Genomic DNA, 26,247 nt, shown 5'->3' with positions numbered 1-26,247 from the left:
GTTTACATAAACATTTACACAAAATGTGTGCTGACTCAAGTACAGCCAGTGGGACCATGTGATGAAACGAACATTGTGATTGGAACTCTGAAAATGGGGGTTTTCCCTGCCTGGTTAGCTTTTTTTTAAAAAAAAAGGAGGAAGAAAAAGGAAGAGACAAAGAGGGAGGAGAAAGGGGAGAGGGGGTAGGAACAAAGAAAAAGGAGGGGGAGAAAGATAATTGGGAGAGAAATAAGGGAAAGAAAGGAAGTAAATCGATCTCTGACTCAAGTACAGCCAGTGGGACCATGTGATGAAACGAACATTGTGATTGGAACTCTGAAAATGGGGGTTTTCCCTGCCTGATTAGCTTTTTTTAAAAAAAAGGAGGAAGAAAAAGGAAGAGACAAAGAGGGAGGAGAAAGGGGAGAGGGGGTAGGAACAAAGAAAAAGGAGGGGGAGAAAGATAATTGGGAGAGAAATAAGGGAAAGAAAGGAAGTAAATCAGAGAGAGTCGAGTGAAATATGCTTGAACATGCAACAGAATTATTAGCTTGGAAAGAAATATCTTGAGAAACTGTTCATGAGTATAAAAGAACTTACCGTTAATCCTGACTGGAAGATTTTTATAACTGACACAAACTTTTCTTTCTGAAGGATACTCGAACCACTTAGTCGGATCACTGTTTTGACGAGTAAATCAGAGAGAGTCGAGTGAAATATGCTTGAACATGCAACAGAATTATTAGCTTGGAAAGAAATATCTTGAGAAACTGTTCATGTGTATAAAAGAACTTACCGTTAAGCCTGACTGGAAGATTTTTATAACTGACACAAACTTTTCTTTCTGAAGGATACTCGAACCACTTAGTCGGATCACCGTTTTGACAAGTGGAGACCATGATGGATGATCAATAGGGATTGTACCAATCTGTCTGCAATACCTGAAACAAATCAATATCGATTGTGAATTATTTTGTGGTAAACCAGAGCATTTTCACAACTTTTACAGTATCCAAAACATCTGATACTTACATTTTAGAAAAAGCAAAAAATGAGAAAATAATAAATGAGAAATCTCTCTCTCCCTGCCTCCCTTTTTCTTTTTCTCTCCCTTTTCTTACTCCCTCTTTTTGAGGAGCAGCCTGAAACAAATCAATATCAATTGTGAATTATTTTGTGGTAAACCAGAGCATTTTCACAACTTTTACAGTATCCAAAACATCTGATACCTACATTTTAGAAAAAGCAAAAAATGAGAAATCTCTCTCCCTCCCTCCTTTTTTCTTTTTCTCTCCCTTTTCTTACTCTCTCTTTTTGAGGAGCAAAATGACACTCATTATTACATATGTGTCTATAGTGGGCTATTTGTCACTGACTAAGGGGAGAATAAACTCTGTTATAGGAGAAGAAAAGTAAAACCCTGAATGGCTTACCCTTCAAGGTGGTTAATGAATCCTTCATAGTACTCCGAGTCTGGTTCTAACTCTATACAGTTCAACCACTCGGTGAAGTTGTATTCCGGAGAATAAACTCTGTTATAGGAGAAGAAAAGTAAAACCCTGAATGGCTTACCCTTCAAGGTGGTTAATGAATCCTTCATAGTACTCCAAGTCTGGTTCTAACTCTATACAGTTCAACCACTCGGTGAAGTTGTATTCCAAGTTCGCAATGCTCAAGCCTTTAGATTTCAGCCAAAGTCGCTCGAACTTGGCACAGAGATTCGATAAATTATGCAGAACAAAAATATCCTTGGGCCCTGTTTCCAGAAGGTACGGTTAAGCCGTTATTCCGGACCAAAGTTCCGCTATTTACGGCTATACAGGGAAAACGCTCAAAAGGAACTAGCGCTTCTCACGACTTTACCTTTGGCCACAGGTCGCTCAAATTTTGCAGACAGCTTCCATGATACAGGGAAAAAGCTCAAAAGGAACTAGCGCTTCTCACGACTTTACCTTTAGCCACAGATCGCTCAAATTTTGCAGACAGCTTCCATAGTTAATGATGATCAAAAGTGTCCGCGGGCCGGACCTTGAGAAATGTACGGTTCGGCCGCTATTTAACGCGAAAACTTCGAAAAAGCTCAAAAAGAGTTCGCAATGCTCAGGCCTTTAAATTTCCGTCAAATCCCTCAAACTTGGCACAGAGATTCGATAAATTATGTAGATCAAAAATATCCTTGGGCCCTGTTTCCAGAAGGTACGGTTCGGCCGTTATTCCGGACCAAAGTTTCGCTATTTAGGGCTATACAGGGAAAAAGATCAAAAGGAACTAGCGCCTCTCACGACTTCACCTTTAGCCACAGGTCGCTCAAATTATGCAGACAGCTTCCATAATTAATGATGAAGTTATTACTTACCCCTGTTGGGCTCCTTGTTGAAGAAGATCCAGACAAGATTTGAACAGACTGGTAGTGATAAACTCAGCGGGGAACTGATTCTTGAGTTGGACGAGAGTTGTTAGGACACTGGAAAACAAAATAAAAAAGTTTGACTTGAGTTTTTTTTTTCTTTAATTTTAAGACATTTGATAGAGAAAATTGTAACGGAGTTCTTGTAGTCCCAAAATTAAAAAAAAGTCATGATAGCAGAAAGCCAGCCGTTCCGAGAACGAACTCTATCTGTTCAGGATGAAACTCATTTCGGATGAGCACCATCTTCCCAACCCTTAAATATATAGGGCGGGGATTTGGGCTTCAGAAGAGGGAAAATCGTTTCAGATTCGGAAGGAAAAATGAAAATACGTAGAAGTTAAAAAAAAAAATAAATAAAAACAAGAACAAGAACAAACATACGAACTGTGCCCTAAATCACCAAAGTATGGAAAAGTATCTTACAAGTGTAATAGCCAATGGAAAAGCAGAATTTTGAATTTGGACAAATCATATCAAAATATGGAATTGTAAATACTTTTCCATACTTTGGTGATTTAGGGCACAGACCATGGACTAAAAAACCACTTACCACTTTTGATATCAAGGGACCCTGAAACGAATATTTCCACTCATTTTCCTAATTTGAAAATTTGAACCTATTGAAATACTTTCTCATTGCATTACATAGGTTCCTTTTACCGATAAGAAACAGACTTGACTAATTTTGAGGACAAGCCCTATGTTTATTTCACAGTTAGATTTGATATGAAAAAAAAAAAATAATAAGAAAATAGAAGAACAATACATATAATGACGCAAAGATTAAAAGTATACTGACACAAAGATTAAAAAGACACTTACGCTTTGTCCTCGGTAGCGAGAAGGTCTCCCCGCATGAGCATCGGGAACAGGAGCACATGATACTTGGTCATCTCATGCTCAGCCAAATACATCTGCACCATCCTAAGTACCACGTCCCACGGGACATTCCCCAGGGTCCGTCCCGCGTCACCGTCCCACGTCAAGTCCAACGCGAGTAAGAGTTTCATCGGGATAAAGTCCCGGTTTACCGTGGACCCGGGGGAAGAGGGACAGGCGGAGGAGAGGAGGGGAGAGAAGGACGTGTACAGGGTGACCATTTCGGAACGGATCGTGTCCATGAACAGGGTGGGACAGCGGATGTCCTTGAAGTGATCTGCAAGAGAAGAACGTTCGTGTTATGACCGGAACCACAAGCTGAGTTTTCTTCCCTAGAGCAAAATCGGTGGTCACATTGTCACAAGAACCCTTTTTGAGTCAATTACGGGCATCCAAGCGGCCCTAACAAGCACCATTAATATTTCAGAAGTGTAACAAATTTCATCAAAATCGGTGCAGACAATCGCGAGTTATAGCGGGACCAACAAACATCCAAACTAAATGCAAAACGGTCGAGTTAAAACGTAGACCTTCACTTTGTTCGGTCAAAAATCCAAATGTTGCCTTAACAAACAAATAATGTAATGTTCAACTTACGACAGGTTTTCTGCCACACTCGAAGGAGCAACTCGTCCCTTCGCTCGCTGTGGGACATACTATGAAGTAGACATGCCCTAACGAGCAGCATTAACAATTCAGAAGTGTAACAAATTTCATCAAAATCGGTGCAGACAATCGCGAGTTATAGCGGGACCAACAAACATCCAAACTAAATGCAAAACGGTCGAGTTAAAACGTAGACCTTCACTTTGTTCGGTCAAAAATCCAAATGTTGCCTTAACAAACAAATAATGTAATGTTCAACTTACGACAGGTTTTCTGCCACACTCGAAGGAGCAACTCGTCCCTTCGCTCGCTGTGGGACATACTATGAAGTAGACATGCTATGACCTTGTCCAGTCCATTGGTAAGCAATACAGTACAGGAAGACGCCTCGGAGTGCTGTAGCATGTCCAGGTATACTTCCGTTATCTGGAAGAAGATAATAAAGGGTTCAATCTCCTTCTTTTTCCCCGCCTTTTCCCGTGTTCAGACGGGGGTTGGCGTTTTTCGTCAGCCTCTCAATCAGCCCTCTAACTAGGGTGATTGCTGTGGGCTGACATTTGGTTAAATTTGTCTATACATTTTACGAGAGGATGTCCTTTGCACTCAATCTTTGCTATTTCTTTAGCAAGGGAAATTCAGGCTGGTATATTTCCTGTTTAACGTCCCCCAGCCAGACTAAGCTGGCCTACTCCCTGTTTAACGTCCCCCAGCCAGACTAAGCTAGTCTACTCCCTGTTTAACGTCCCCCAGCCAGACTAAGCTGGTCTACTCCCTGTTTAACGTCCCCCAGCCAGACTAAGCTGGTCTACTCCCTGTTTAACGTCCCCCAGGCAGACTAAGCTAGTCTACTCCCTGTTTAATGTCCCCCAGCCAGACTAAGCTAGTCTACTCCCTGTTTAAAGTCCCCCAGCCAGACTAAGCTAGTCTACTCCCTGTTTAATGTCCCCCAGCCAGACTAAGCTAGTCTACTCCCTGTTTAAAGTCCCCCAGCCAGAATAAGCTAGTCTACTCCCTGTTCTCCCTGTTTAAAGTCCCCCAGCCAGACTAAGCTAGTCTACTCCCTGTTTAACATCCACCAGCCAGACTAAGCTAGTCTACTCCCTGTTTAACGTCCCCCAGCCAGATACGTAAGGAAAATAAAACTATAACTTACATTGTAACATATGTCAGGTTCGTATTTGAGAGAGGATATGTTGCCAGTGTAGAACAATTTCATAGTGGTTTCGATAATTCGATAGCTGGCGTCAAAATTGAGAGGAGCACACGTCTTGAGAAACTCTTTTACTATCTGTAATGTTGGACAAAAAGGAAAGATTAGAACATGGAATAAGTTGGATACAATAGAATACCTCAAAGATAAATCCCGCTCCTTAGTTGGAATATTTTACGGGATGGGCATGCTACAACACAGGCCACGTGCATCTAATGTAATTTTTTTTTTTTTTTTTTTTTTTTTTTTTTTTTTTTTTTTTTTTTTTTAAGAAAAAAAATTGAATTATTTTTCTGAAATTCATAAACTTTTGCTGCTTTTATGTTACCTGTTTATAATGATGAGGGCTTAAGTGTCAACTCAGCAAATTCACTCTTAGTTCATCTATTCCTTCCGAGATAATATATCGAAGGTAGGTAACTTCGATTACTACCTTTATAGCTTGTGACTTGCAATAACTTTTTTCAACACCTATGTACCTATAAATCTGTTTGCCATGATTGTCATGAACAATTTGAATCGCAAACGATTGCTCCGTTTTTGACATACGGTTGCCTGCCTGGGTGGTGTAGTGGTCAAGGCGCTCGCCTGGTAAACAGGAGGGCGTGGGTTCAATCCCAGCCGAGGTATGGAATTTTATCCTCAATATAATTTGAGAATTTGACCACAATAATAGTGGTAGCCTACTGCTGGAGTAAAGGGACTTTTCAGTCCCATGCGAGCAGTATAAATAAGCACTACTACTATTATTATTACACAGCCCAGGCAAATAGGGGAATATTGCCCTCTTTGGCTCCTCTTGGGCGTTCTGGGGCCCCGTAAAAAAAGGAGCTCTTTTTTCTGATTTCTGAGCGAGATCTATAGAACTAGGTTTACACTGTAAACTTAGTTCTCTAAACTAGTAAAGGCCGGCCGGGGCCGCAATCAGAGTTTAATACCTGTACCAATACCAATGGTTTAAGTTCACTTGATTCAGCAATCTGATTGGCTGAAATTTTTGAAATCAGCCAATCGGATTCCCCAATCAAAAGAGATCCTATAAGTTCTCTATAGGGTTTTCCAGATGACTTTTCAATATTAGTAAAGTTAAGCTTTGGTTCAATAGGTATCTGAGATATTTTTGAGAATTCAAGGGATTATCCATTGCAAACTTTGTGAAATTTAGAAATATGTTGGGTGTAGAAAATATCAAGTAAGAAATTCTATAATCAAGAATTAATATCTTTTGATAGATATTTTTTGATTGTTTGTTCAGCTTATTTTATAATATTTTTTGTATTTTGTTAACTATTAACTACCAAATTAAGTTCATTTTTATTGTACAAGTAAGATTAATGTACCTATTTTTAATTATTCATTTATGGAAATCTTGAAAACATACAGGGTGTTCATTTTGGAATTTTATACAGGGTGAGTTGCCAGAAGACGAAGGGTTTTGCTCTGTCCCACCACTGCGTGTTTGGAACAAGACTTTGTTGATTTGCTCCAAATTTACATAAGATTTGATAAGATGTCCTTCTAGATATTGTGTAGGCCCTTACTCTAATAACTATTTTATATTATAACTACCCAAATCAATCATTTTTAGAAATAAATTGAAAAAAAAAACATCGTTTGTTAATGTAGAGTTATCTATGCTAAAAAGTATCGAATATTGCCGCAGAGCGCAGCACCGTACGGAGGAGGTTTTTTCATTTCTTGTTTTGATTATAATTTTGAAGATGGCGGAGATGGCCGCTTGTTCTTTGTGTGTGACTGTGCGTCATGATAGCGTTTGATTTTTGTGTAATTTGAATTGTGTCTTTCTAAAATAAAGTTGAAAGTTCTGAAGTTTAATCTGGCCTTTGGTTATTTTAATTATAGGTATTCACAACAGGTTATGCCGCACAGTCACACACAAAGAACAAGCGGCCATCTCCGCCATCTTCAAAATTATAATCAAAACAAGAAATGAAAAAACCTCCTCCGTACGGTGCTGCGCTCTGCGGCAATATTCGATACTTTTTAGCATAGATAACTCTACATTAACAAACGATGTTTTTTTTTTCAATTTATTTCTAAAAATGATTGATTTGGGTAGTTATAATATAAAATAGTTATTAGAGTAAGGGCCTACACAATATCTACAATGACATCTTATGTAAATTTGGAGCAAATCAACAAAGTCTTGTTCCAAACACGCAGTGGTGGGACAGAGCAAAACCCTTCGTCTTCTGGCAACTTTTCTTTTTTCCTTCTTCTCCTTTTCCCTTTCTTTCTTTGTTTCTCTCTTAAAGAATACTTTCCTTTTTTTAAGAGGTTTGACAGAGGGAACTGTAACTGCTAGGGTCTTATCGTCCCGAAATCGAAGAGAGAAAAGGAAGACAGGATAGGAGGAAAGCCAGCCGTTCCGAGAACGAACATTATCCCATCAGGATAAAATCCGCCCCGGGCGAGAATCGAACCCGCGGCCTAGCGCTTACAAGGCAGACGCGCCACCAACCAAGCTAACTAGGCTGGCAACTTTTCATTTATTTCAGTCACAAAAACCAATTTCCTTCTTTGTTCCTTCTTCTTTTTTCTGTCCTTTCTTTCCCTTTCAGACAAAAACAAAATCTAACGGTTTATCACTTTCCTTTTAGATAGACCAGCCACTCACCAACTCACCATCAGGTAGACCTGACAGGCGGACCTGATCAGGTGTACCTGTCAGCCCCAACTTCGTCCGATGTCGTAAGGAGGATTATGGTAGGTATCTAGTCATTATCTTAGGCAATTTCATCTTTTCACTATAAAAATGTACAATATAGTTATAATTATTTATCATTTATATTCAATAAAGAGTTTTAAAAAATAAATAAACGAGGGAGACGAATGGCCGGGACTACAAACTGAATTTAAACTTACTTTTACACCCCATTTTGTAAAGGTAGATATTTTGTTCACTATAGCCCTAAGTTTAACTCTTGGATCAAGGAATCTGATTGCTTGATTTCAAACTTTTCAGCCAATATGATTGCTTCATTAAAGAGTTAAACTTAACCTCACATAGAGGTCCTGGCTAAAGAAGAGTTTAAATGGGGTGGAAAAAGAGGTCGATTTCCTCGTATTTTTGGGGATTTAAAAGACTGAAGACATCTATGGCCGGGGCCACAATCAAGGGTTAAACTCGGTTTAACTCTTGAATCAAGCAATCTGATTGGCTGACAACTTTGAAGTGGACCAATCAGATTGAAGTTTAAATTCTTATTGTGGCCCCTTAGAAAAACACCAAAAAAAGAAATGGCAACATTTAGAACACTCGGTTAAGGAAAGAAGGTTTGTTTTTTCTATGTGCATTCTAATTGCTTGTCTAACACGTCGGGACTAAGAAAAGTAGTAAAAATCAGAACAAAGTTGGATTGGATAAAGTTGTTTAAAAGTTTATTACTATAAAAAAGAATGGAAATCGTGGATTCCGTCGTGGTTATGTACAGGGTTAGGTGCAGTGGCGTAGCGTGTATGTATGGCGGCCATACAACTCAAAAGTTCACTCTAATGCTCATAAGTCATAAATATTGATGGCATGTACTGTGATGGGACTTGGTAGACCTGTGCATGAGCCCTACAAGGCCCTACACTTGAATTTAGACCACGCTACGCCAGTGGTTAGGTGTGAACACGCCTGTCCTGGTGCATCACACAAAAGAGATAGGAGCCCCTCATATGATATGAGAGGCTCCTATCTCTTTAGTGTGCTCCACCGGGACAGGCATGTCTACGCCTAACCCTGTACATAACCACGACTCCAATGAGGCTGCCGTGTCTGGTCGGATTCTTCTTCTGTAACTTGAGTTAAGGTGTATTTTCTTTTCACGGAAGGGGGAACGATTTCCCCACTCCAGAAGAGGGGAAATTGCGAAAGGGAAATACGGCTTTATCAGGGTCGTATTTAGGGAGGGGGGCGAGGGGGCCCGAGGAAGGAGTGTGAAAAAAAAAACAGAGTGTGTGGAAGCGTTTTTTTAGAACTCGCGAGATTTCGTGACCCCCCTCCCCCTCAAGCTTCATTTTTCTCCTTTACTTTGAGACAGACTCGGGGTTTTAAGACACCCACGATGGCAAAAAAAATGGTGTCTGGCGCTTTCCGCCTTAGGAAAATTCAACTTATCTTCCACAAGGAAAATTCGATTTCTCTGTTTTACAAAAGCACCTTTCATCAAAACGACTAACAGAACGACCATTTCAGATTAAATACACTACGTAAATTAGACAACTAAAAGGCTAATTTCTTCAGATGTTTGTATAAAATGATTCAAAAAAAGGCTAAACGATAAAAACCTAGATGGGTAGGTATATTCAAATATTGATGATTTTCTTAAAATACTACACAGCTGCGAGACAAAATTAGCAGAAAGCTCAGATTTTATCAGGGTTGTATCGGTTTTCTTGATTTTCACATTAGAATAAATAGTCGAGTCTGTGATGTGAAAAATAATTGATTCTTCTGTTTTATTCTTTTTTTACGAATCTTTTTATCTTTAAAAATCTTTTTTTTTTACGAAACACTGGTGATTGATTTAAAATTTTACAACAATGGAGGAAATGCCATAAAGGTGGGAGAAATGCTATACAAATTCTAAGTACACTTATTGCATAAGTTTAGTATTAATAGTGTTCCTCTAATTTTGTCCGCTTGTATACCTTTACAATACGAGTAGATACTTAATACTTTATTTAGGGATCCTTAAAAATAACTTTATACAAGCTTAAAAATATTTATTTGTAAAATACAAAATTAGGATTCACATTAAGAAATGTAATAATTAATTTAAAAATAAAAAATACAAAAATAAAATTAAGTAAGTCAAAATTAAACTAAAAGTTAACATTTTGTACACTTCGAAAACGTATAAAAAATGGCAAAAAAAAAAATAAATAAATAAAATAAAAAAAAATCGAACATGGAAAAAATTACATTTGTCGTCTAAAAATTAGAAAAACCAAATAAATTAATACGAAAAAAAAAAAAACTATTTTGTCCAATGATTGTAAAATTCTGGTGTGAATTGGTGAACATTTTTACCTTCAAAAATCAATGAAAATCTGTCAAATTTCATTTCCGTCATTCCGTCTTGCAATTTCAAAACGGTTAGGTATAGGTACCTACCTATTTAACAATATTTAGTCAACATCCAGAATTGAGAATTCTCTATTAGTACCTATAATTCGCACAAAGTACCTACTTTTTTTTAACTAAAAAAAAAAAAAATCAAATCAAATGAAATTATATATAAAAAAAAAATACTTTAAAAAATCGAGAAATCATAATGAACTGAAAATGATTTAATATTTATCACAGATATAAATAATATTATTTTATATGAGATGTTTTTCCATGTGGATTATCTGAATCGTACAAATTTACACAGAGATAAAAAATAAAATATTGTAAAATAGCCATGAGGACCACAATCTGAGTTAAACTCGGTTTAACTTTAACTCTTGGATTAAGTATTCTGATTGGTTGAAATTATTGAAATCAACCAATTATATTGCTTAATTCAGTCGATTCCCGGCGGGGTCAAGAAATTTGCATCATGCAAATGATTGACTCCGTGCCTGGCTGTTGCGGGGCCCACTCAGCCTCGTGAGAAAAATGAATAGCTATGTAATATAATGCGCATATCTCGGAACGGCTGGCTTTCTCCTATCCTGTCTTCCTTCTCTCTTAGATTTCGGGACGATAAGACCTTGGCAGTTACAATTCCCTCTATCAAACCTAAATATAATGCGCATAGCGACCGGTGCCAGCATGGTAGGTAAACATTGGATTTTAGGATTACTTATTGAGATATTGGGAAAATCCTACGATGCTGCAGTGTGTACCAAAGTTGTGATATAATAACACAAAGAAACTGCATTTGTATTTATTGCTTAACCCAAGAGTTAAACCGAGTTTAAACTCAGATTTGTGGAACCGGCCATTAATAAAGTTTATTGAGTATTCAATTATGTATGTATTCGTTTGAACCATACAAAGTATTACAAAGTCATGAGCTATGTCAAATAAAACGCATCACCAGTTCCAGACGGATCACCTAGGTTAAGCAACGTCGTACGTGGTTGCTATCTAGATGGGTGCCCGTCTGGGGACATCGGCTGTAGTGATCACACGAGTTTGCAAAACATAGTACGAGTATTTATTTAGACTGTCGAATTAGGACATGTAGTCCCTTTATCAAATAGTATACATAGAGAATAAACAGTCCTGCATAGAAATACAATATAGAACTTTCATAACTACATGAATATTTTACCCTATTCCTCATAAGGGCGGTGTCCAAAAGGCCTCGTTAAAACTCGGAACTAGGCCTCGTTTAAACTCGGAAAAACGTTTCGCTTAAACTCGGAACTACACTTCGTTTTCAGTCGGAATCAGCCGAAGGATTCATTCGTAGCGGGAGGAATAATAGGGGAAGTGTTTACACTATCGGACCCCCATTAGGGGAAGCATTTACACTATCGGACTCCCGTGAAAGATCTCGTCATAAACAAAACTCAAATATTAGGCGAGCGAGGAAAAGTTTTCTCTCCCGCAGTCTCTGCAAGTCTGCACTCTGTGTATTTCTTATGGAGATTTTAGCAATTTGAAGTTGTAGGGCTCCGGTTCAATAAGTATGTGGCTGTTATCAGGGTTTCATGCCACATTTCCTTAGGAATACCACTCTGAGATCTCTGATCAATGCATCAAATCGGATGAAGAATTCTTTCAAAGGAACTTTCTCGTCAAATTCAGATTTGCAAGTTGTCTTTTCAGTTGCATCTGTTCTGTTAGTGATTTTCTAGCATAATTCTGTTTAAGTGTTTTGATGATCAAGATCTCGTTGGGGTGCGTGTTTTGGCCGCCTATTGTCAGAGTCTCGTTGGTGCGTCGGCCACATTGCTGGAAAAGAAAAAAAAATAAATACAGGTTATTATCATTATTTCTTTAATTATTTATTGTACCGAAGGAGAGCAAAAACAGGATCCAAGCACCCAAGTCAGCAAAAGGAAGGAACTATAAAGCCAGCCAGCCTAGTTGGCTTGGTTGGTAGCGCGTCTGCCTTGTAAGCGCTAGGCCGCGGGTTCAATTTATGCCCGGGGAGGATTTTATCCTCAACAGATAAAGTTCTTCCTCGGAACGGCTGGCTTTCTCCTATCCTGTCTGAATTCTCTCTTCGATTTCGGGACGTTAAGACCTTAGCAGTTACAGTTCTCTCTATCAAACATCTTTTTTTTACAAGCAGATCTACAGCAATGTGGAGTTGTGTACGCATCCTAATACATCTATGTTATAAATTTACCGCTGCATTATGCTTACCGCTTCTTTCTTCTCCCAGGTTTTCATGGCACTCTTGTACTTCTGATTATTACGCTATTATTGGAATTATTTGATATTTTATTTTTTATTTCAAGAGGAAAAGAAAAAAAAAAAAAAAACACCGGAGACACCAAATTTACATTTTAATTTTTATACCTCTCTTTTTCCTATTCCTTTCCCTCTGCCTCCTCCTCTTCCTCCTCCTCCTCCTCTTTCTTATCTAAAATACCTCCATTCCTTTATCTTTCACCGATGGTCCTTGATCTCAAGGGGAGTAAATGACACCCTTTTGTCTTCTTCATCTTCCTCCTCCTCTTCTTGTTCTTCTTCTTCCTCGCCTTTTCCCGTGTTCGGACGGGGTCGGCGTGTATCGTCAGCCTTTCAATCAGCCCTAACTAGGGTGATTGCTTTGGGTTGACATTTGGCTTTGGCTCCAAAAATTTGGACGAGTGAACGCCCTTCGCACTGCACTCATCCGCCCATTTTATTTTTTAATTTCGCTCAAACTGATGCCCTAAAATCCCTAAATGGAAAGAATGATAATGAAGAAAATAGTGCGAAGAAAATGAGACAATAAACTAGAAAGAGGAGTGGAAAGCGGACGAGTGGAAACGAAAAGTGGTGGTGATGATACCATAGGAATGAAAGGAGAGAAGAGGAATGGAATGGAGGTGAAAGGAGAGAAATAATAATAATAATAATAATAAAATGAAAAAAAAAATAAGTGTATTTCCTTTCGGAAACGATTTTTACTTTTCAAGATGGCAGATGTCCAATGGTTTAGTACAGGCTCTACCATACCAAATGCTTACCTATGAGCGTCTACAGTGAGGTTGTGCGTGCACAATACAGTGTTGCCAAGCCAGCAGTCGTATTTCCCGGCATCCAACTCTTCCACGGCCATGATCACCAGGCCCCCATCCACTGTTCTTATGAACTTGTCCGATCTGGCAACATAGGAGAAAAAAAAAATAAATTTAGCCGTAGGAAAACCAAAATAATAATAAATAAATTAAATAAATGCCGTTTCTTTGTGTTATTATATCACAAATTTGGTGCTCACTGCAGCATTGTAGGATTTTCCAACTATCTCAATAAATCCTATAACAGCTAGGTAATGTTTACCTACCATGCTCCATGTTGGCACCGGTCACTATGGACGTATGGACAGTCATATTACATAGATACTCATTTTCCTTACGAGGTTGAGCTTCGCATTAGGAATACAGGAAGTTTTGGGTAAAATTTAAAATTTTACCAGCTGATATTTTAATCGACCATTTTTTTACCCCCACTAACTTAATGCTAATGTGCATTGGCGAATAGAAAATGGGGCAAAGTTCTTCTTACCTGAATTTGATCTGGTAACGACCTTTATCCTTGCTGTAGTGATACCAGGACATTGGTTGGTTGGCCATGGAAGCCGGAAGCTTTACAAAGCAACTCAAATGTACACTCTGACCCCAGGTGACTGTTTGCTTCAGACGACCTACCGAACTTTCACAAATACTGTCCGAAGTGTTGCTCACGTCTTGCAGGAGACTGGAATAGAATAGAAAAGAATAGAATGAAATACAGGGTGTATCACAAAGCAACTCAGATGTACACTCTGACCCCAAGTGACTGTTTGCTTCAGACGACCCACCGAACTTTCACAAATACTGTCCGAAGTGTTGCTGACGAAAGGAGAGAAGAATAATGGAATGGAGGTGAAAGGAGAGAAGAGGAATGGAATGGAGGTGAAAGGAGAGAAGAATAATGGAATGGAGGTGAAAGGAGAGAAGAAGAATTGAATGGAGGTGCAAGGAGAGGAGAGGAATGGGAATAATGGAATGTAGTGGCAAGGAAAGAAGAGGAATGTAGGGGTTTAAATGAAAAATGGGAGGGAGGAAGCATAGGAGGGAATGGTTTAGCATAGGAGGAAAGGGTTTAGCATAGAAGAGAAGAGGAAAGTAGTGGAGGTGCAAGAAGAGCAGACAGGTTTAAATGAAAAGTTGGAGGGAGCAGAGGAGGGAAGGGGTTTAGAGTGGCAAAAGCTCTCGTCATATTAAAGGCTTTACTGTTTAGTGCTCTATATTTGCATACATCATATTACGTCCCTTATCCCTGGTATAATCCGCAATGATTGGCAGAGACTGGAGTTAGAGTGTTTGTTGTGTATGGGAAGACTCAACAACTCATACAGGGTAGACTCAACCAGATTTTTTCTTCCTAATTTTTTGCCGGAATTTAGTTTAGTTTTTTTTTTCGACAATTTTCCTGGAAAGCGGAAAATTCGAATGCCGAAAAAGCGCGATTTCGTGAACTTGTTAGGCCAGCCACTCACTATCAGGTAGACCTGACAGGTACCTACACTTGATGCCTGATGAGCACACAGACTATCAAGTAGACCTGACGGGTATCAGGTAGACCCGACAGGTACCTACACCTGATGAGCACACACTATCAGGTAGAGCTGACAGACGGACCTGATCAGGTGTATACCTTTCAGGTCTACCGGATAGTGAGTGGCTAGCCTGTCAGGTTCTTAGGGTTGAATTTTAGAGATTGCCCCAGGTAATTATTTCGCCCTTTGTTTGTAATTTCTTGTATTTGTGTACTTTAAAGAATCTAAAATCTAAGTAAATCTAAACTGTTTAAATAAGTAAATAAAAGAGTACTTTAAAGAATCTAAAATCTAAATCTAAACTGTCTAAATAAGTAAATAGAACAAGATATTATATCCTTCTTTTTCCTTGTTATGTAAAATTTAGTCTGTTGATCTTGTTCCATGCTATTTGATTTTTTCTCTAATTTCCCCGTCTGTTTTCATCTCTTCCGCAGAACCTGACTTCGTCGGCTCGTACGACATCGGCAAGTACGTCTTCTTCTTCTTCCGCGAGACCGCAGTCGAGTACATCAACTGCGGCAAAAGCGTGTTCTCCCGCGTGGCGCGCGTGTGTAAGCGCGACACGGGCGGCAAAAACATCCTCAGCCAGAACTGGGCGACGTATCTGAAGGCGCGCCTCAACTGTAGCATCCCTGGAGAGTTTCCGTTCTACTTCAATGAAATCCGTGAGTTGATCTCTCCTCCTCCTCCTCCTCAGATGTTCACCCCCAGGTCAGAAGACAGAGTACCAGAAAGCGTACGCCCTCTGGTGTCACGAGTTCCAGAAGTACAAGAGTGCCATGAAAACCTGGGAGAAGAAAGAAGCGGTAAGTATAATGCAGCGGTCAAATTATAACACTTACATAGATGTATTAGGATGCATACACAACTCCACCTTGCTGTAGATCTGCTATAAAAAAAAGATGTTTGATAGAGAGAACTGTAACTGCTAAGGTCTTAACGTCCCGAAATCGAAGAGAGAATTATTTCTTGTACAGAATTGAGGCAATTCTAGATGAAAATGATTGTAAGGAGGCAATTGAGGAACCTATGAAAGAAAGTGATTCTGCCAAATGTAAGAAGAAGAATGCTATTGCCAAATCAATCCTAATCCAATGTATGTCAGATGAGTGCTTAGATCTCATAAAAGAATGTGAAACAGCATACGACATCATCAAAAACTTAAACAGAATTATGCTAGAAAATCACTAACAGAACAGATGCAACTGAAAAGACAACTTGCAAATCTGAAATTTGATGAGAAAGTTCCTTTGAAAGAATTTAGCCGTTCCGAGGAAGAACTTTATCTGTTGAGGATAAAATCCTCCCCGGGCATAAATTGAACCCGCGGCCTAGCGCTTACAAGGCAGAGGCGCTACCAACCAAGCCAACTAGGCTGGCTGGCTTCATAGTTCCTTCCTTTTGCTGACTTGGGTGCTTGGATCCTTTTTTGCTCTCCTTCGGTACAATAAATAATTAAATAATGATAATAACCTGTAGATGTGCGCGCACCGCTACGACAACTGTTTGCGTTGCGTGCGCGACCCGTACTGCGGCTGGGACAAGGATAGCGGCACGTGTAAGCCGTACCAAGTCGGGTAAGTAAGACTAACTGTTTGTTGTTCGAATCTCCGTTAGGCCAGAATAGAAGGACCTTGCACCGTTCGGTCATAAATTCACAAAAAGATACAAAAACTTTCCTAGTGTGCGATTACCTTCAATATGTTCACTGTAGTGAGTTGGTATTCACACTTAGTCACTTCATTGTCGAGAAGGGACGAATGGGGCTCATCGTATTCGTCGTACCATTGAACCACCTTGTATACACGGCCGGTATCTGGAGGAGAAGAAGAAGAAGAGAGAGGATTAGAACTATTAGAAGGTAGGTAAATTTAGGGTAATTTTTCCTGAAATGGGGTAATTTTTTTTAAAGAATTTAGGTTATTTTTTCCCCTGAAATAGAACAATTTTTGAAGAATTTAGGGTATTTTTTCCTGAAATACGTAATTTTTTAAGAATTTAGGGTAGTTTTTCCTGAAATACGGTATTTTTTTTAAGAATTCAGGATATAGGTGTATATATATATATATTTTTAACCTTGGTGGCAACACTGATACTTACTCGTAGCGGCAAAATAGACAATGTACTCGGACGTGGTACCAAACACTTCATATTGGACCACATCCACCGGTGGCAACACTGATACTTACTCGTAGCGGCAAAATAGACAATGTACTCGGACGTGGTACCAAACACTTCATATTGGACCACATCCACTACCAGATGAGTGAATAGAAGATCTCGGCGATAGAACACGGGCTTGTTGTCCCTATGGGCGACTGCCTCGTCCATGAGCGGATGAGATCGGATGAAGTTGAGAACCGAGTCTGGAAATGAAAATGGATGAGATGAAAATAATACCTAACTTGGAGATTCGGTGATCTTTAAGGTAAGAAACACACTACCATCACATTACGTCGTACGTAACATGATGGTGCGTCACTTAACGTGATATTAGTGTGGTTGTCCTGAACGTAATTACCTACAATTTAATGGGAAAATTTTGAACTACATCTTCCTGACTCCCCATTACTTCAGGTGAAGTGACGTGACGTGATGGTAGTGTGTTTCTACCTTTGGAAATAAATAAATGCATTGTGTTATTTTGTCACAATTTTTGGTGCTCACTGCAGCATTGTAGGATTTTCCAAACATCTCAATAATCCCAAGGCCTACCATTCACTATCAGATAGACTTGACAAGCACGGCTGAGAAGGTCCTTTTTCATTTGTTTTTCATAAAATTTCATCGTTGGAAGGAACTTGAAATGGACCTTCACAATGTTACTTGGTACTTTAATCGAGTATTTGAACAAGTTTGCCAAATGGCATGAAAATCGCACAAACCGTTCGCGAGTTATGGCAAAAAAAAAAAAAATCTTAAGGGAACCCAAAAGGACCAATCCCAAAATCCGAAGTGCATCAATAATAATTGTCTTTTTTTCCAAATTTCCAAATATCATCAAAATCTAATGAAAAATCGTCGAGTTAAAACTCAGAACTCACTCCGTTCGAAACATCTACTCACCAGGCAAGGTCTCCGTATCATTGACACATTGGCCGGGCCGGGGCTCCGGCACGCGGGAGCTCAGCACGGGGAGCCACGCACTCGTTGACGTCGCCTGCTCCTTGAACTTGCCGACGAAGGCGCGCTCTATGTCCTCGATGGAGAAGGAGCAGATGGCGGACCCCATGAGCCCCGTGGTGGACGTCGTGAACACCCCGTAGAACTTGGTGTCGTCCCCGGGCACCTTGTAGATGTCCTCTGTAGAGAAAGAGACAGACAACATTAGATAAATAAATAAAAACAAACAAACAAACAAACAAAGGAAGAAACAAATGATTCCCAAAAAATAACCGAGAAAAAAAAAACTAAACAAAACAAAACAAAGGAAGAAACAAATGATTCCCAAAAAGTAATCGAGAAAAAAAAAAAAAAACTGAGAACCTTCTCAAAAGCTCTGCCAAAATCGACGAACCAGCCTAGTTATCTTGGAGGGTAGCGCGTCTGCCTTGTGAGCGCTACACGAAGGGTTCGATTTTCGTCCGGGGCGAACTTTCTTACACAGATAAGGTTCGTTTTCGGAACGGCTGACTTTCTCCATCTATTCCCTTCGATTTTAGGATGATAAGATCTCCGTTGTTAAGCTGTCTCCGTCAAGGTGAAGAGGTGAATCTATGTTGTCGAGGCAGAGTATGGTTTCAGTCGATGACGATCGACGGGGTCGACTTAGTTTGGACACACCTTTACAGTTCCCTCTAGCATTTTTTTTTTTTATTAACGATTTTCTTAAATCATAATAATGATGATAATGATAATGATGATCACATTTGAAAGACTACACATACCAAATTTCAAGTCTCTAGCTCTTACCGTTCTCGAGATATTTTGTTTACAGACAGACAGACAGACAGACAGACAGACAGACACACACACACACACACACACACACACACGGACCAATGGCTGAAACTTTGGATTTAGGTTCTAGGGACCCCAAAACGTGTTTTGGCACTAAAATCTGACCATCGAAAATTTGACCCGATTACATTACTTTCCTTCCTATAGGATAAGGAAAGTAATAAAAACTTAAAACTCAAACTCACGGATTTCATTGAAGTAGAACGGAAACTCTCCAGGGATGCTACAGTTGAGGCGCGCCTTCAGATACGTCGCCCAGTTCTGGCTGAGGATGTTTTTGCCGCCCGTGTCGCGCTTACACACGCGCGCCACGCGGGAGAACACGCTTTTGCCGCAGTTGATGTACTCGACTGCGGTCTCGCGGAAGAAGAAGAAGACGTACTTGCCGATGTCGTACGAGCCGACGAAGTCAGGTTCTGCGGAAGAGATGAAAACAGACGGGGAAATTAGAGAAAAAATCAAATAGCATGGAACAAGATCAACAGACTAAATTTTACATAACAAGGAAAAAGAAGGATATAATATCTTGTTCTATTTACTTATTTAGACAGTTTAGATTTAGATTTTAGATTCTTTAAAGTACTCTTTTATTTACTTATTTAAACAGTTTAGATTTACTTAGATTTTAGATTCTTTAAAGTACACAAATACAAGAAATTACAAACAAAGGGCGAAATAATTACCTGGGGCAATCTCTAAAATTCAACCCTAAGAACCTGACAGGCTAGCCACTCACTATCCGGTAGACCTGAAAGGTATACACCTGATCAGGTCCGTCTGTCAGCTCTACCTGATAGTGTGTGCTCATCAGGTGTAGGTACCTGTCGGGTCTACCTGATACCCGTCAGGTCTACTTGATAGTCTGTGTGCTCATCAGGCATCAAGTGTAGGTACCTGTCAGGTCTACCTGATAGTGAGTGGCTGGCCTAACAAGTTCACGAAATCGCGCTTTTTCGGCATTCGAATTTTCCGCTTTCCAGGAAAATTGTCGAAAAAAAAAACTAAACTAAATTCCGGCAAAAAATTAGGAAGAAAAAATCTGGTTGAGTCTACCCTGTATGAGTTGTTGAGTCTTCCCATACACAACAAACACTCTAACTCCAGTCTCTGCCAATCATTGCGGATTATACCAGGGATAAGGGACGTAATATGATGTATGCAAATATAGAGCACTAAACAGTAAAGCCTTTAATATGACGAGAGCTTTTGCCACTCTAAACCCCTTCCCTCCTCTGCTCCCTCCAACTTTTCATTTAAACCTGTCTGCTCTTCTTGCACCTCCACTACTTTCCTCTTCTCTTCTATGCTAAACCCTTTCCTCCTATGCTAAACCATTCCCTCCTATGCTAAACCATTCCCTCCTATGCTAAACCATTCCCTCCTATGCTTCCTCCCTCCCATTTTTCATTTAAGCCCCTTCTTTCCTTGCACTCCTCTGCTCCCTCCAACTTTTCATTTAAACCTGTCTGCTCTTCTTGCACCTCCACTACTTTCCTCTTCTCTTCTATGCTAAACCCTTCCCTCCTATGCTAAACCATTCCCTCCTATGCTTCCTCCCTCCCATTTTTCATTTAAACCCCTACATTCCTCTTCTTTCCTTGCCACTACATTCCATTATTCCCATTCCTCTCCTCTCCTTGCACCTCCATTCAATTCTTCTTCTCTCCTTTCACCTCCATTCCATTATTCTTCTCTCCTTGCACCTCCATTCCATTCTTCTTCTCTCCTTTCACCTCCATTCCATTATTCTTCTCTCCTTTCACCTCCATTCCATTCCTCTTCTCTCCTTTCACCTCCATTCCATTATTCTTCTCTCCTTGCACCTCCATTCCATTCCTCTTCTCTCCTTTCACCTCCATTCCATTATTCTTCTCTCCTTTCACCTCCATTCCATTCCTCTTCTCTCCTTTCACCTCCATTCCATTATTCTTCTCTCCTTTCACCTCCATTCCATTCCTCTTCTCTCCTTTCACCTCCATTCCATTATTCTTCTCTCCTTGCACCTCCATTCCATTCTTCTTCTCTCCTTGCACCTCCATTCCATTATTCTTCTCTCCTTTCACCTCCATTCCATTCCTGAGGATAGAGTTCGCCTAAGGCGGATTCTCTTTTTCTTCTTCTCTCTCCCTGTCCCTCTTTTTAACTTCTCTCTTTTCCTTCTTCTCTTTTTTCTTATCTTTCTCTCTTTTTTCTTTCGCTCTATCTTACTTTTCTGTGTCCCTTTTCTCCCTCCATCTTTCTTATGTCGTTCTCTTTTCTCTTTCTTTTCATCTCCACCTCTCTCTATAATTGAGATGACGTAGAAGTAGTAGGGGGAAGGTGTGCATTATGGAACCCTCAGGGGAATATATGACTCACATTTCCTCTCTCGTTACACAATAGCTTTTACACAACGAGAGTGAGACAGGAGGGAGGGAGAGAGAGAGACGGAGAGGGGAGAGAGAGGGAAGGGAAAGAGAGGGAGTGTGTGTGAGAGAGAGAGAGAGGGAAGAGAAAGAGAGAGTGTGTGAGAGAGGGAAAGAGAGAGAGAGAGGGAGGAAGAGAGAGATGGAGGAAGAGAGAGAGGCAATAAGATAGAAAGAGAAATGGGAGGCAGAGGCAGATAGAGAGAGAGGAAGAGAGAGAGATGGACTGATGGAGGAAGAGAGAGAGAGAGAGAGAGAGGGAGACAATAAGAGGGAGAGAGGCAAAGGCAGAGAGAGAAAGAGAGAACAAAAGAGAGGGAAAGAGGGGGAGAGAGAGATAGAGAGAGATAGATAGAGCGATAGGGGGGAAGAGAGAGGGAGACATTTCCACGGTTTCGGTTAGTTTGACAAAACCATTTTCACCTAAAATATACATCTACAAGAGTATACATAACTCACTTATACCCACTCATCCCCTAATACTTATACACTATAATATATAAGTTTATACAGTACACCCTAATACTATACGTTTTAACCTCTGAAGGTCTGAAGTCTCAACCGACACCACATTATGTGGTGCTTCCCCGCGGGAATAAATTAGCGAGGAAGATGTGTTTTGAATATCTAGAGGAGGAATTGTGCGGTCCCTTGGCATTTTCAATTTATGCCCAGGGCCACAATCAGAGTTTAAACTCGGTTCAAGTTTAACTCATTGATTGGGGAATCCGATTGGCTGATTTCAAAAATTTCAGCCAATCAGATTGCTGAATCAAGTGAACTTAAACCAATTTGAAACTCTGATTGCGGCCCCGGTCTTTACTAGTTTAGAGAACTGTAAAGTTTACAGTGTAAACCTAGTTCTATAGATCTCGCTCAGAAATCAGAAAAAGAGCTCCTTTTTTTTACGGGGCCCCAGAACGCCCAAGAGGAGCCAAAGAGGGCAATCTTCCCCTATTTGCCTGGGCTGTGTGCCTTGACCACTACACCACCGAGGTAGGTAGCGCCTTGACCACTACACCACCGAGGTAGGTAGCGCCTTGACCACTACACCACCGAGGTAGGTATTCCATACCTCGGCTGGGATTGAACCCACGCCCTCCTGTTTACCAGGCGAGCGCCTTGACCACTACACCACCGAGGTAGGTATTCCATACCTCGGCTGGGATTGAACCCACGCCCTCCTGTTTACCAGGCGAGCGCCTTGACCACTACACCACCCAGGCAGGCAACCGTATGTCAAAAACGGAGCAATCGTTTGCGATTCAAATTGTTCATGACAATCATGGCAAACAGATTTATAGGTACATAGGTGTTGAAAAAAGTTATTGCAAGTCACAAGCTATAAAGGTAGTAATCGAAGTTACCTACCTTCGATATATTATCTCGGAAGGAATAGATGAACTAAGAGTGAATTTGCTGAGTTGACACTTAAGCCCTCATCATTATAAACAGGTAACATAAAAGCAGCAAAAGTTTATGAATTTCAGAAAAATAATTCAATTTTTTTTCTTAAAAAAAAAAAAAAAAAAAAAAAAAAAAAAAAAAAACAAGATACTTTGTTTTATTTTTAACAACAGGGAAAATGACAATTGACAAGCAACAAACAAAAGATAAATTAAATAAATATTCTCTTAAAATACCATTCGAAATAGTCTGGACATCTTGAAGTTTGAATACATATAAAGAAATTTACAGTAAGCTTTGATTAAAAAAAAATTGAAGTCAATATATAAAGAAGAACTTACAGTAATCTCTATATGATTGTCAGAAAATGAATTCAATATAAAGAAATTTACAGTAAAAGAAAAAGCTGGAAAAAATGAAAAGCTCAGACAGTCTGATAGCTCCAGCTTTCGGTGAAAAATTGAAAATTTGAAAATTCAATGTATGAGAGATTGAGGGCACAAAATTATGAGACAGCAATACAGCAAAGTAAGTTAGATATTCAGATACATATTCAGCTGAAATGATAAAATGATTCTTCTTCTTCAGTATTCTGTATATTAAGTTCAGTGAAGTGATACAGCAGTATTCAGTGAATATCTTTCTACCTATGATTTCTATACCAGTATTACCAGTCTAGCACAGAAACCGAATATATGTAGGTAGATGGTACCTACCCGAATGGCTCTTAATGTCCTTCAGAAAATGAAAAGAAAATCCTGGATTTTAAAAAAAAAAAAAAAAAAAATTCAAGTTCGCTTTTTTCCTTCCTCCTTTTTCATTCCCTCCTACCTTCTTCTTTTCCTATTTTCTTTTAGTTTCCCCCTCCCCTCCTTTTTCTCCTTCCAGTTTCTCGTTTAATATGAGGTGATTTAGAAAGCTTTTGTTTTCTCACGACATATTTCCCACCTAATTCCTCCCTCCTATCACTTTTCCCCATTATTCCCCCTCCCAACCAATCTCTCCCTTCCATCACTTTTGCCTACTTCTCTGTACGTCGTATTTTGGTAAGAGTGTAAGAGACTGCGAAAGAGGGAGGAAGAGAGAGAGAAGGAGAAAGGAAGGGAGAGAGAGGGGAAGAGAGAGAGGGAGGGAAGGCCAATCTCTCCCTTCCATCACTTTTGCCTACTTCTCTGTACGTCGTATTTTGGTAAGAGTGTAAGAGACTGCGAAAGAGGGAGGAAGAAAGAGAGAAGGAGAAAGGAAGGGAGAGAGAGAGGGAGAGAGAAGGTGAGAGGTTGAGACACTAAGTAAAAGATGAGATGGGAAATGGCGTTGCACTCTGGTTTATATTATGATTTATCTTCTATCCTCCGCCATTTACAACGAAGAATGATAGAGAGAGGGAAAGAGAGAGAGATGAGGGAGAGAGAGAGCGAGAGAGAGATGAGGGAGAGAGAGAGCGAGAGAGAGATGGGGATGAAAGTGGGTACGGGAGAGAGAGAGGGAGAGAGAAGGTGAGAGGTTGAGACACTAAGTAAAAGATGAGATGGGAAATGGCGTTGCACTCTGGTTTATATTATGATTTATCTTCTATCCTCCGCCATTTACAACGAAGAATGATAGAGAGAGAGATGAGGGAGAGAGAGAGCGAGAGAGAGATGGGGATGAAAGTGGGTACTTAGTTATTTCACGTTTAACGTCTTCCCATCTCTTTCCATTAGATACCTATTTCTTCCCCCTCAGACAATCTCTCTCTATCTCTTCATTCTGACGTCTAGTGAAAACAAATGATCACAAAATGGAGAGATTCATTCAAAAAGACGGTACAGAGAGAGAGAGAGAGAGAGCGTTTTTTTTATGAGCCATAGCTACATCCGCCTCTGATGGTATTTAAGTGGGTACTTAGTTATTTCACGTTTAACGTCTTCCCATCTCTTTCCATTAGATACCTATTTCTTCCCCCTCAGACAATCTCTCTCTCTCTTCATTCTGAAGTCTAGTGAAAACAAATGATCACAAAATGGAGAGATTCATTCAAGAAGACGGTACAGAGAGAGAGAGAGAGAGAGAGAGCGGTTTTTTTTTTTATGAGCCATACCTACATCCGCCTCTGGTGTTTGGATCCAGTGTGAAAAACAATGATATCCCTTCAAAAAACCAAATATGTAAAAAAAAGTACCAAGAAAAAAATCGATCCCTTGCATCTTACAACCATTCGAATTAAGGGAAGTTAGAAAGTATATTACCATTTCAACAATTTCTTCAGGGGGGTGGAAAACGCTTGCATTTTCTTTTCGATAAATTGAAAAAAGGCGCACTTAAGTACTTTTTTTCAAAGCTCAATGGCATTTGATTGGTCAATTTTGACTTGAGACTGATCTAAGAACGATCATTCTTGTTCATAAATACGAGTGTTTTTTTTTATACCAACTCACTACAGTGAACATATTGAAGGTAATCGCACACTAGGCAAGTTTTTGTATCTCTTTGTGAATTTATGACACTCAATTCTCATCCCCGAAAAATAAAACGTCCATACACTTTACTTATGTATAGGTACGTTTTCAGATAGCATTGGTGAAGTGACTAAGTGTGAATACCAACTCACTACAGTGAACATATTGAAGGTAATCGCACACTAGGCAAGTTTTTGTATCTCTTTGTGAATTTATGACCGAACGGTGCAAGGTCCTTCTATTCTGGCCTAGCGGAGATTCGAACAAAAAACAGTTAGTCTTACTTACCCGACTTGGTACGGCTTACACGTGCCGCTATCCTTGTCCCAGCCGCAGTACGGGTCGCGCACGCAACGCAAACAGTTGTCGTAGCGGTGCGCGCACATCACGAGCGCAATCTGTTTGATGCGTTCGTCGCTAGCGACGTACAAGGAGCGATGCGTACGGGATATCTCCATCACGCGAACCGGTTCGTTCGGGGTGACGTCGAAAATGTCGAGAAGGGACGAATGGGGCTCATCGTATTCGTCGTACCATTGAACCACCTTGTATACACGGCCGGTATCTTGATGCGTTCGTCGCTAGCGACGTACAGGGAGCGATGCGTACGGGATATCTCCATCACGCGAACCGGTTCGTTAGGGGTGACGTCGAAAATGTCGAGAAGGGACGAATGGGGCTCATCGTATTCGTCGTACCATTGAACCACCTTGTATACACGGCCGGTATCTGGAGGAGAAGAAGAGAGAGGATTAGAACTATTAGAAGGTAGGTAAATTTAGGGTAATTTTTTTCCTGAAATAGGGTAATTTTTTAAAAGAATTTAGGGTATTTTTTCCCCTGAAATAGAATGATTTTTGAAGAATTTAGGGTAGTTATTCCTGAAATACGGTATTTTTTTAAAGAATTCAGGATATTTTTTTTTTTTTTAAACCCTTGGAGGGCGTAAGAAATTACAACAAGGAAGGGAAGAATTACACTGAGGGGAGGGGGACCTAGGGAAAGTAAAAATTCAATTAGCCTCCAGCTAGGAAGTGCGGTGACAATATGTAAATTTCGTCCCTCCGAGGGAAAAAACGAGAAAAGTTCTCTGGGGGAAGGGGGATTTTTTTGACAGGAGAGAGGGAATTTTGAAGGGTGAGAGGAGAGAGGGATTTTTGAAGGATGAGAGGAGAGAGGGATTTTTTAAGGGTGAAAGAGGGAAGGGAGGAAAAAGTAAAAAGAAACTTTTAGCTGTAAATGT

General features: G+C 40.0%; 2 protein-coding genes and 1 long non-coding RNA gene across 4 annotated transcripts; all 3 read right to left on the bottom strand.

The window, feature by feature from the left end:
- Positions 1-22: 22 nt before the first annotated feature.
- Positions 23-1,503, bottom strand: LOC113467131. Of its 2 annotated transcripts, none has more exons than XR_003391310.1 (3): positions 1,416-1,503; positions 779-923; positions 23-87 (listed from the first exon to the last, which is right to left on the bottom strand). It is a non-coding gene; the product is annotated as an uncharacterized LOC113467131 (long non-coding RNA). The 2 variants fall into 2 exon arrangements; XR_003391309.1 differs by lacking the exon at positions 23-87 and adding an exon at positions 257-318.
- Positions 1,504-2,334: 831 nt separating this feature from the next.
- LOC103508554 lies at positions 2,335-5,166 on the bottom strand. Its single transcript, XM_026823126.1, has 4 exons — positions 5,031-5,166; positions 4,141-4,303; positions 3,215-3,548; positions 2,335-2,446 (listed from the first exon to the last, which is right to left on the bottom strand). Exons 1-4 carry the CDS (start codon positions 5,091-5,093, stop codon positions 2,335-2,337), a joined length of 672 nt encoding a protein of 223 aa, XP_026678927.1. The 5' UTR covers positions 5,094-5,166.
- A 5,751-nt stretch (positions 5,167-10,917) lies between these two features.
- Positions 10,918-25,462, bottom strand: LOC103508552 (semaphorin-2A-like). The gene is made up of 13 exons (XM_008473107.2): positions 25,293-25,462; positions 20,698-20,830; positions 19,438-19,447; positions 18,940-19,170; positions 17,861-18,097; positions 16,984-17,160; positions 16,489-16,610; positions 15,232-15,398; positions 13,756-13,947; positions 13,226-13,352; positions 12,406-12,459; positions 11,926-11,988; positions 10,918-11,586 (listed from the first exon to the last, which is right to left on the bottom strand). Exons 1-13 carry the CDS (start codon positions 25,460-25,462, stop codon positions 11,560-11,562), a joined length of 1,710 nt encoding a protein of 569 aa, XP_008471329.2. The 3' UTR covers positions 10,918-11,559.
- Positions 25,463-26,247: the final 785 nt, after the last annotated feature.

This window comes from Diaphorina citri, unplaced genomic scaffold, assembly GCF_000475195.1.
Source record: "Diaphorina citri unplaced genomic scaffold, Diaci psyllid genome assembly version 1.1 scaffold409, whole genome shotgun sequence".
Classification (NCBI taxonomy): Eukaryota; Metazoa; Arthropoda; class Insecta; order Hemiptera; family Psyllidae; genus Diaphorina; species Diaphorina citri.
The sequence above is the reverse complement of the archived record's forward strand: the minus strand, read 5'-3'. Positions and strand labels throughout refer to the sequence as shown.